Genomic DNA, 12309 nt, shown 5'->3' with positions numbered 1-12309 from the left:
TTCTTCGCAAGTGAAGCCTTTTGGTTTCCTGCACTAGATCTCCAAGGGAAACCTGCCTAGCGATGACAATATCGTCCGATATTGTGCGAAAAGCACAAGCTGTCCTCACCGCGTATAGTCAGTAGGTCGCTGAGACGCCGCGGATGTCGCAGCAGCTTCAATCGCTTCAGTGTCGGACAAATCCTTAGCGACTAATATAAGTGCCACGTCATCGGCGAAGCCCACGATCTCAGTGCTTTCCAGAGCAGCGGTCCCAAGACAGGACCTTGTGGGACTCGGCCGTAACCTCGAACACTCTAGAGCCCGATGTCGATTCCAGGACGCGCACCCGATTGATAAAGTAGCAGCTTACGACCTGCACCAAGTTGCCTGGGACCTTAAAGGCCTCGAGTGACTCCCAGTCAGCCGTATTAAACGCGTTCCGGATGTAGGGAGTCACAACCAGGCAGTACTTTTTCGTACCATCCTTCTACCTGGGGCCTGCAGAGACTCTGGCAGCCATGTTGATGACTGTCGATATCGCGTCCAGCTTCGTCAATCATTTCCGAAATCACTTACTGGTTCGAAGAAAGTCCCGCTGCTGTCCCCATTGCTTCGTGATTGCCAATAGTGTCCGGCATGGATGCGCTTGACTACCATCCCGAAGGCGCCACCCCACAGGCTACTTTCTGTTGCGTCGCAGAGTTTAATCACCTAATTGAATAATAATTATTTATTATTATTATTATTATTATTATTAATAATATTATATTATTATTATTATATATTATTATATTATTATATTATTATATTATTATGTTATTATATTATTATATTATTATATTATTATATTATTATATTATTATATTATTATATTATTATATTATTATATTATTATATTATTATATTATTATATTATTATATTATTATATTATTATATTATTATTTTTTTTTTTTTTTTATTATTATATTATTATATTATTATTTTTTTTTTTTTTTTTTTTTTTTTTTTTTTTTTTTTTTTTTTTTTTTTTTTTTTTTTTTTTTTTTTTTTTTTTTTTTTTTTTTTTTTTTTTTTTTTTTTTTATTTATTATATTATTATATTATTTATTATTATATTATTATATTATTATATTATTATATTATTATATTATTATATTATTATATTATTATATTATTATATTATTATATTATTATATTATTATATTATTATATTATTATATTATTATATTATTATATTATTATATTATTATATTATTATATTATTATATTATTATATTATTATATTATTATATTATTATATTATTATATTATTATATTATTTTTTTTTTTTTTTTTTTTTTTTTTTTTTATATTATTATATTATTATATTATTATATTATTATATTATTATATTATTATATTATTATATTATTATATTATTATATTATTATATTATTATATTATTATATTATTATATTATTATATTATTATATTATTATATTATTATATTATTATATTATTATATTATTATATTATTATATTATTATATTATTATATTATTATATTATTATATTATTATATTATTATATTATTATATTATTATATTATTATATTATTATATTATTATATTATTATATTATTATATTATTATATTATTATATATTATTATATTATTATATTATTATATTATTATATTATTATATTATTATATTATTATATTATTATATTATTATATTATTATATTATTATATTATTATATTATTATATTATTATATTATTATATTATTATATTATTATATTATTATATTATTATATTATTATATTTATTATATTATTATATTATTATATTATTATATTATTATATTATTATATTATTATATAAATAAAGAAATAAATAAATAAAATAAATTTGGGCAATAATATAATCTATTGAATTGTTTGTAATTTTCGTCTAGTCCTCTATGAGCTCGATTATGTGTTTCTTCTATTATAATCCTTATCTTCATTCCTCACTATGTCTTGCAGAAATATTTTGGTAAAAAGAAATTTGTTCGTAAAATTATTTATTTAAGGTTATTAAAAATGAGAAAGATCTGCTAATGTACAATGAATTCCTGGCGGTATATTTAGTGCTAGAGATTCTCTTAATATTACTACTAATTTACTGGTGTATCATATTCCATTATATATCGTGTCTTATCGAAAACTCTCAATGACTCCTGTGTTTGAAATTTATTTAACGGTTTGCGGGTCTCATGTATTACATTTTCAAAACTACTTTCAGCAGAATGTTGTGTATTTTTATATGAGCTTGATTGTTCTATGTCGCTGTCTGTAATATTATTCGAGATAATGCGTCAGCTACGACATTTGTTGTTCCGGGCTTATTTATTATTTTTGGATTAAAACTTTCAATGAAAGAATACCTTTCTTCTTTTTTCACGTTCGCGTTTTTATCTGAGATTGTAAAAAAAAATAAAGTTTGATTACTACCGATTACTAACAGATTACTCCATATAAATAATTTTTATGATTTTTAAGAGCCCAAATTATGGCTAAAAATTTGTGTCGTAAAGTTGTTCGGTTTTATTTAAATTTTGAATTTGAAAGTATTTGGCGTGATAAAACCGATCTGAAAGTGAATTTTTTGTTATAATCTGGTTGAACTAATTCAACTTGTGCCATTAAATTATCATTAAGTTCGGTTAGGGCTTTTACAGCTGGGTCATCTGACTGTATTTTAATTTTTGTTGACATTCTCCTTTAAATTTCTCCTCCTAAGTATTTGGTTAAAGGTTTGGCAATTTTGGCATAATTTCGGACAAACTCTCTAAAAACTCTCTAATGTTTTGTGCAGTCGGATACTTCATAATTGTGGAAATTTTTTCGGCATCTACCCAAGAAATGGCGATTCTAATTTAAAGAATTTAGATTTTTCAAGAGAGATTCTAATTTTGCTTGTTGTAAAATATTAATTATTTAAATTAGAATTAAATGATACTGAATCATGTTGTTCAATTGTATTTGAAATATATCATCCATATAAACACGGAAAGTTTTTCCGACTTGTTCTCTTAATATATCATCCATTGCTCTTTGAAATATTCTAGGGGCGTTTGCGTATACATGGCATACGTAAGAATTCAAATTCAAATCAATTGTTGAGAAATATATTGTATTTCCTAAGCTAAATAACATTACAGATGGGTCTTGCATCGGGTATCTGTGTGGTATTGTGTTATCGTTTAATTTTTATAGTCGATAACTAGTCGATGTTTTATAGTTCCATCATCGTTTTGACCCTTTTCGGGTACTACTAAGACTGGTGAATTATAAGGGCTTCTACTTGATCTTATAATTTGTTCCTTTAGCATTCTATCGATTTCATTATTAACGAAATCTGAAACTGACATAGCATAAGGATATTGTTTGCTATAAATATATCATTGTCACTGTTTATTTCTCCACCAACATCGGTTCGGAATAAAAGTGGCATATTTATTTTAGAATACTGCCTTTCAGTTTTATTCATAATCTTATTTTCAAAATCTTTTATTTGATTTGAAATTAGTATTAGATTATACATTTTTTCTTTGACGGAAAATTCAACGATGGTGTGTTAATGATTTGTGGATCCCAAACTATTCGATTTTTTTGTTGACGGATAATTCAACATCGGCATTCTCAGGATTTAGTAATCCCAAGCTATATAAACTTCCTTCTCTCATTACCGTTTCCGTTTTAAATACTTTTACAGTGCTGCCTAAAAACGCTTCTGACTTTTTCATCTGCACACAGGATTGAGAAAATGTGGTTGGCAAAACATGGATCTGATAGAAGGAAGGATTTTCTGGTCTTTACTTTACTTTACTTAAAGTATTTTTTTGTAATATATTCTTTTAATGGAAGAACATTTTTTCCTCAAACAGAAATTGTTATTTTCGTCATTGTCATAAAATTCGAGTTTTTCCTTTTTCCCATTATATTCCATGATACCCTTGTCTGTATCTATTTTAGCTCCAATTTTCTTTAATAGATTGTACCCAATTAATAAGTCGGATTCTAAACATTCTAATTCATAAAATAGATGTTTTGTTTCAAATATTGTGAATATATGGTAATATTTTTTAATTGAGTATCCATGAACTCGTCCTGTGTGAACTAATAATTTTAGTTGTTTTTTTGTATTCTATCTATTCTTGTTATATGAGGTATTCCTCTGTAGGGTTCTGATCTAAAAAATGATCTTCATCAATGTTATTATTCTCAAACCTTTCTGGGCTGGTTGACTTACGGTCCCAGTTGCTTCCCTTTTAAATGGGACTTGCAGTTCGGATTCGTGTGCTTGATATTGATTAAAATTATTTCCTTGCGAAAAATTTTTGCAATCCTGTCTAATATTATTGTATAGCTCATTTTATAATTATTATTCTGACGATAATAATTATTGTTCGGACGATTTTGGTAACTTATGGAACTATCCAACTGCATTGGTACCTTAGAATTGTTATTTAAATTTCCAAAGTTCCAGTTTGTCGGCCAATTATTATTCTGATTATTATTCCAATTATTATTTATTTTCTGATTTTATTTTATATTTTATTTTTTGATTTTTATTTTCATTCCGAAATCCATAATACCTATTTGTAAATTGGGATCGAAAGTTGTTAGACTCTAGTTCTTGACACTTTGCCAGAGCATTTGTCAAATCTGGTGGGTTTAGGGAAAGGAGTGTTTCTGAGATTAAGCCGTTCTATTCAGAAATAAAAATTCTAACAGCGTTGCTCCTAATTGTTTTATTCTTTTCTTTGGTTATTTCGCAGTCTTTTCCATATGTCATCATATCATAATTTCATTTTCGTACTTCGTTGTAGAATTTTGTAACGCTTAAGCGTCATTGTCTAGTTCTGATTCGATAATATGGATTGGCCTTTTATCGTTTTAAATAAAATCCAATCTAGAAAGAATTGCTTGAATGCTTAAAACTGTACCATGGTTAGTTAGAGCAATTGGTCAATTGCTTGGATTTTATAATCCTCTACTACGTTTCTGCTAGCGTTTAACTTCCCTCCCTTCTATCCCTTCAATTTTTCTGGTCACTTGTACATTTATTAATCGGTTAATTAATTCCATAGTCAGATTGGTGGCTCTGGATATCCCGCCCGCAGAAAAGGATGTTGCTGAACCTCCGGTTGTCATTGTTAAATTTAAGTTTTCAAAATTATTTATTTAATTTTCCAGATTGTTTTCTTTAATTGATTTTGTAATGTTTAATTTTGAAACTTTATCTACCTGTATCTTGCTCTTATTTTATAAATTTCTTTTAAAGACTTTATATTATTTTCTGCTCTCTATACTTTCCGTTGGAGTCTTCCTTCCGTTTAGTTGACTTGATTAATTCCTGTTCGTGTCTTCCTTCAGCTTAATTGTCCTGATTATTATCTGTTTGGGTCTTCCTTCAATTTTTTGTTTTTAGCTGTAGCGAGGGAGCCCTCAGCTCTTCCTTCCTTCTTGGTGTTGATTTTTTTTTTTAATATTTTTGGTTGTCGATTTTGGTTTGTTTTTATTTGTGTTTTTAGTTGAATCTGATTTTTATTATTCTTGTGTTCTTGTTATTTTTATTAAGTATTCAGTCCACCTTTTTAAATATTAAATTCTTAATTGGATTATTGAAATAATTAATTTCCAATTTATTTTTAAAAGATCACTGTCACAGTAGTTGGATGTCGTTGTATTAATGTGGGTGTTTTAATTTTTCCACTTAAAATGTGAGTTGTAGGCGGCGCGAGTTCCGTTTTATATTTAACTTTTTATCGTTAATATTTTTTTTTACTTTTGAAGTACACCGCCTCACGTTGGGCGCCAATTAAACTTGTTACTGTTTAATTATTTAAACAATATAATTTGTATTTTTTTATAATTTAATATTTATTCAGTGATGGACTTTTTCACTTATACTATTACAAGACACTTTATAATTGCTTATCTTTGATTTGAAACTGTTCACGATCTCGTCCCGATGTAGACTCATTTTCTACATCTTAATCCTAATCCACTCAACCCCGGCCAGAAGCTTTTCTTCTGGATTTTCTTTTCTTTCTTCTTTTCAAATATGTTTAGGAAAAAAGCTTTATACTGAAACTATTTTACAGCATTGTGAAATTCAAATTTGCTGACTGGTGTTTAATTTAATTTTGGTTTATTTATCGGGTGGCTAAGTGGTGGCTACAAAGACAAGGGCAAAGGAAATGCTACTGAGATTAGAGTTTGAAATTTGTTTATCAAATTTATGGGTTGGATAACTTGCACATGTGCATTGTAAATTTGACAAAATATGCCCTTTACCTTAAAAGTTCTTAGACTTTAAATTAATTCGATTAATTCGATTATTCATTCGATTAATTCTAGTTTTGCATTGCCATAACGTTATTATTATTTAAATATAGCTTGGAAATAGTAAAAGCCGAAAATATGTACATAACATCAGAAAATAAATTTCAAAAAAGGCTTTATATTAGAATATTTTTCATTATTCAGCTTGCGACGTGTGAAAAATTTATAAGGCAATAATTTTTTACATGTACAATTGGGTGAAGTGACCAGAAAAATTGAAGGGATAGAAGGGCAGTTAAACGACCTAGCAGAAATGAAGTGAAAGATTTCAAAATCCAAACAACTGACTCAACTATAAAATGCGAAACTATCCTAGAGGTAGTTAAATCTTTAGCATAGTTCAGAGGTGAAATAACCCAATATGTATGCTGGTGAGAAGCGGCAGAAACTGCCATGAGCCTATATAAAATTCGAACCGAAAAATATTTTATCGCTTTAACAATTCTACGTAATAAAATAAAAGTGCTCGTGTCCGCACTTTGTGCCTCAAAATTTGACTTTTGGAATAAACCGTTTTCATATTTACATTTATTTTATAATTTTTTTTTCCGCTACGTATTATTTTTATGAAATATTTTTCTCAAGGTAATGACTTCTTTTTGGAAAATTTATGTTTTAAATTACAGTAGTAATAATAATTTACTTTGCATTTGCTTTAATTATTTAGTATATTCATTAAGTCATTTGACTTAATATTAAGGTATGTAAATGATCCATTTTTATTATTTAACATTCCAATTAGATTTAGTTGCATTAGTTTGTTATATTTAAATTTAGATCGTGTGCTTCTGATTGGGCCAAAACAAAATCAATAGTAACAAAGGAGAGATTGCATCAGATGGGCAATTGGTACATTCCAACAGCCTAGCTTTAGGACCTACCTACTGCCTGGATTATAGCAAATGTGGTCTTCATTCCTGGAAAGAAAGACATCACTGATCCGAAGTCGTTCAGACCCATCAGCTTGACATCGTTTTTGCTAAAAACGTTTGAAAAGCTAGTGGATGTCAGCATTAGAAGCACTCTGCTTGTAGAGCATCCGCCAACACGGCGGGCAGATCAACTGATACTGCCCTATATCACCTGAAAAGCCTTATTGAGGATTTACTTACTCATAAGGAAGTGGCGTTATATGCCTTCTTAGACATACAGGGTGCATTCGACAATACCTCTCATGAGGCGGTCAACGCATCCCTGCAACAACCAGTAGATGGATCAAATCACTACTGGCATCTAGGCGAGCCATGGCCACTATAGGAGGACAGTCGTCCACAGTATCTACCACAAGGGGATGCCCCCAAGGGGGTGTTCTCTCGCCTCTCTTGTGGAGCTTGCATGTAGACGAGTTGCTGGACAGACTGACCCGCAGAGGTATACCTTGCCAGGGCTATGCTGACGATATTGTCATTATATCCTCACCACGCATAATAAAATGGCTGTACCTCATGGTAGTCAGACCCATACTAACCTATGGAGTAATAGCCTGGGTCTATCACCCCAGAGCACGCCTTAGCACCACTAAGGTGAAACTTCATAAGCTCCAAAGAATGGCCTGTATATGCATGACAGGAGCAATGCGCACCTGTCCCATTGCAGCCCTAGAAGTACTAATGGAGGTAACACCGCTTCATATCGTCATTGAAGTGTAACGGAAAGCCACCCTAATAAGAATTGAGGGAGCAGATAAAGACTGCAACCTCACAAGAAAGGATGATGAAAGCCTAAAAAGGGATATCCCGTTGCTGATGCAACCAAGGGATGAGATGCCAGCTGAGCAAAGGTTCGCTCAGAACTTCAGCACTCATCTCAGTAATATAAACAGTTGGACAACCCTGGGGAAAGTACACCCTATGAAACCAAAAACAATAAAGTGGTATACAGACGGATCCCTCACCGACGAGGGAAGTGGGCTGGGGGTTGTAGGCCCCAGGTTAAAATACCACGAATCAATGGGCAGATACACCAGCATTTTTCAAGCTAAAGTCTGTGCTATTGGACGCTGTACGGAGTTTAATCTGCAAAGTCGGTCAAGCAGCCATAAAGGCGCTCAGCAAAGCTAAGATAACATCTAAGCTAGTAAATGAAGTGAGCACAGCCCTAGACAAACTGGGAGCTGTCAACAAACTCACAATAAGGTGGGTCCCGGGACACAACAACATCCCGGGAAATGAGCTAGCGGACAACCTAGCCAGGAAAGGGGCAGAGAACCCTCTAATTGGGCCCGAACCATTCTGTGGTGTTGGTCACAACAGAGTACTGGGCTTACTTAAGTCAATAGAGAAAGAAAAACGTCTGTCCTTCTGGGAACACCTACCAGGACTTAGGCAGTCTAAGATTCTCCTTCGTGAATATAACCACAAAAGATTCAAGACCTTAATGACACACGGGAAAAACACCGTGCGCATTTTAACTGGCCTTCTTACGGGGCACTGCCGACTTCGCAGTCATTTGCATAAGATTGGCATTGCAGACAGTGAACTCTCTGTCAGTGTCGCTTCTGTTTCATGGAGGAGAAGAGCTCTGCACATATTACCATATATGTGACTGCACGGCGCTTTCCATGAGGAGGAACAAACTCCTGGGCATGTATGTAGTCCCACGGGAAACAATTGCAGCCCTGAACCCCAATAAAATTCTGACTTTTATACAGTGCATTGGACTTCAGGGAGATCTTTGAGTCATGAAGGGGTAGTACAATAGATCCTACTGGGTCGCAGTACACATAGAAACCCACTTAATAATAATAAAATACACATGAATCTTTTTGAAATAGCTTTAAAAATAATAAAAAACAAATGTGTATCAAAGAAATTATTGTTGATCAATGCATTACGTGCACAAATGAAAATAGTACTTTCTCATTATGGTTTTATGTAAATAATGAGTTTTATATATTACACATAATTAATTATCAACATAAATATAAATATGTAAAGAGTAGCTAATTCGAGCGGCGATTTTAACAAACGAATTTAAAAAAAAATTAAAATTATAATAGTCAGGGCGTGAATTTTTAGTTATAATTTTATTTCATCATATTGCTACAAAATTGGCCAAAAGTCCAAATTTGTAAATTCGTTTCTTCGTTAAGAATTGATTTCGGCCCGAAAATCGTATTCAAGCACAAGTACGCACACATACATATACACGATCTCGTCTATTGTTTTTACTCACACAAGCAAGAAAATTCTTCCTGTCCTGCAGTATGCCGCCAAATATATGGTGCGTATCATGTAGAAAAACTATAATTTGTTTTTCCAACATTTTCACCAGAATATTCACTGAGATCCCGATTGCTGACACATCATTTGTAAAAAGACGTCGAGTCTTAATTAAAGAAGCAAAGGCAAATGCTATGAACCAATTATTGGAGATTCTCCCTTAAGACCCTCTACTTCGTTCGTTTTGCAGATAAGTAGTAACAGAACTGTGTACTGATTCACATGCGTGGGTATTTGGCAGTCTAAGTAGTAAAAAGTCTTAGTCGCCAAACACTACATGTTTTTACTGTAACGTCTGATATGTCCGTTCAAACAAAATTGGCCCAGTAAACTATACTTCAGCTATCCATAAGAACTTAAGTCGCAGCCCTACTAAGAAAGAATAAATACATTTTAAGAAGAGGATACAAATTTAGTCATAGTCGTACCTAAGTTGACAAAACACAAAGTCATAAAAGAAGCGAATAATGGTAGTCACTTTGCACTGCATACCTCCACATAACCAAGACAGTTTGAAAAAGATGGTTTGTTGTAATGAATGCAAAAGACAACCACTGCATAAACCACTGCACTCGTCATGTGAACATCCTAAGACTCCAAAATCAGCATCCAAGCTTTTTTTCTTTGCCGCGTTCACCAAGTTGCTTCGTTATTCTTAACAAAATGCACATGAAGTGAGAATGATCTGACGATGTTGGGGGAGTGAGTGAAGTGAGAATGATCTGACGATGTTGGGGGAGTGGTCAATTGCTTCTACCGAATATGATACGGAAAAAGGTATTAAATACGCCAGCAGATACCAGATGAAATTAACAAACGAATACACTATTGTATAAAACTTAAATATTTTCACAATACAAGTAATAGGTATCAGACATTTAAGTAGCTGAAATATATAATTTTTTTTTAAATTGTTGTAAAATATTTGTTAATACATAATTTATAAATTTTACAGATATTTCGTTTCCTTTATAAAAAAAAGTATGATTGATTTAGATGGAAAGCTGCGGCAATACTCACAATGGTGCTTTGATAACTGCAAAAGTACCAAAGTATCAACACGGATGTATCCCCCATCAAGTGTCGAAGTTGCGGTAAGTCTTAAAATTGCAATTGCCCTAAACGACATACACGCTGAGTGCAACAGAAAAAAACCTATTTGAAGAGATTTAATGCAGAAAGCTTTAAGTCTGAGACAATAGTTTGGGTAGAAAAGGACGAACGGACAGACGAATACTGCCTTGAAAACTTCAGTGTAAAATTAATATAATTTTTGCGTAGGTATTTTAAATTAAAAACAAAACCAGAAAATAACAACGGTAAACGTTGCGAAAAATTTGTTAGATTCCAAAAGAATTGTGCAAGAAAAATAATAAAATTAAAAATGTTAAATTAATCAAAACAAATTTAAAATGAATAAAACATGTAGTACTGATTTTGCAATCAAAATGGACTACCCTTAGAAAAATAAAACGAAAAAAAAAATATTTTTATAACTTGAACTTTTTGAACTTTGGATGAGATTAGGCATCCGGATACTAGTTGCGCCTACGTTTGCTGAAGACTGTTGCCACGCCAACAAATGACCAAAAACTGACTCGCCCTCATACGATTTTTCGGCGTGGCTCTAGAGGTGATTCCAGGCTCTCTCGAATTACAGTAATAGCAGACAAATGTAGTGTGCACACGTATGCTAATACATTGTAAATTTGACAAAATATGCCATTCACCTTAGAAGTTCTTAGACTTTAAAACTATATTGTTTTTGATCTATTGGCACTATGTGTTGTTGTTGTTTGGCATTGCATTAATGTTATTATTATATAAATATAACTTAGAAATAGTAATACCCGAATCTATGTATAACAAAATAAATTTCAAAAATGACTTTATATTATAACATTTGTCATTAGAGTATTCAGCTTGCGACGTTTGAAAAATTAATAAGGCAATGATTATTTCATGATTTCATTTTCTATTACATATTATTTTTATGAAATATTTTTTTCTCATTGTAATAACTTCTTTTTGGAAAATTTATGTATGAAACAGTATGTTATAATAATATACTTTGCATTTGCTTTAATTATTTAGTATATTCTTTAATATACTATTAATATATACTATTATTGAACATTCAAATTGGATTCAGTTGAATTATTTTGTTATATTCCAATTTGATACTTTTTAAAAGTGCGCAATTTTTTATTTTTTATTCTCAATAGACTCGGACTTCGGGAAACTAAAGGCACCATCTGATCTTTTTTTTAATATTTGTTAAATACACATTAAACTTTTTGAAATAGATTTAAAAATAATAAAAAACAAATGTGTATAAAAAATGTGTTTAAAAAAATGTAAGATTATAATAGTCAGGGCGTGACTTATTATTATTATATTTCTTATGATCTGAGCGTGGGCGAGCGGACAGAGACCAATTTTGGCCGTCACCAAAAATGTGGCTGCATAGTGCAAAACCAATTTATGGCCGTTACGCATCTTGTTATTCTAGTGTCTTTGTTAAAACAGTGGCCTGATACGTCGCCGGGCTGAATTTAATTTGGATTGGTTAAATTTTTGATGGACCCATTGTTAACAAGTTTGAAAATTGTGTATGTCTGCTGTCCACGGTAAAGGCGTGTGAAATATTTACAACTAGGGTGCCGCCGATCGTGAGAAAGATTTATATCGCCTAAGGAGTTTAAATGTTTATGTCGTATTGATTTGAATAAC

General features: G+C 31.4%; 1 protein-coding gene across 1 annotated transcript in view; it reads left to right on the top strand.

The window, feature by feature from the left end:
• The window catches only part of LOC117141917 (unconventional myosin-VIIa), a 606161-nt gene extending 594331 nt beyond the window's left edge, over positions 1–11830 (top strand). Inside the window, exons 15-16 of the mRNA XM_033305646.1 lie at positions 10532–10670; positions 11802–11830. Coding sequence (XP_033161537.1) covers positions 10532–10670; positions 11802–11822 — 160 coding nt within the window. The 3' untranslated portion in view covers positions 11823–11830. The remainder of the gene's footprint in view (positions 1–10531; positions 10671–11801) is intronic.
• Positions 11831–12309: the final 479 nt, after the last annotated feature.

Source organism: Drosophila mauritiana, chromosome 3L (genome assembly GCF_004382145.1).
Source record: "Drosophila mauritiana strain mau12 chromosome 3L, ASM438214v1, whole genome shotgun sequence".
Classification (NCBI taxonomy): domain Eukaryota; kingdom Metazoa; phylum Arthropoda; class Insecta; order Diptera; family Drosophilidae; genus Drosophila; species Drosophila mauritiana.
The sequence above is the reverse complement of the archived record's forward strand: the minus strand, read 5'-3'. Positions and strand labels throughout refer to the sequence as shown.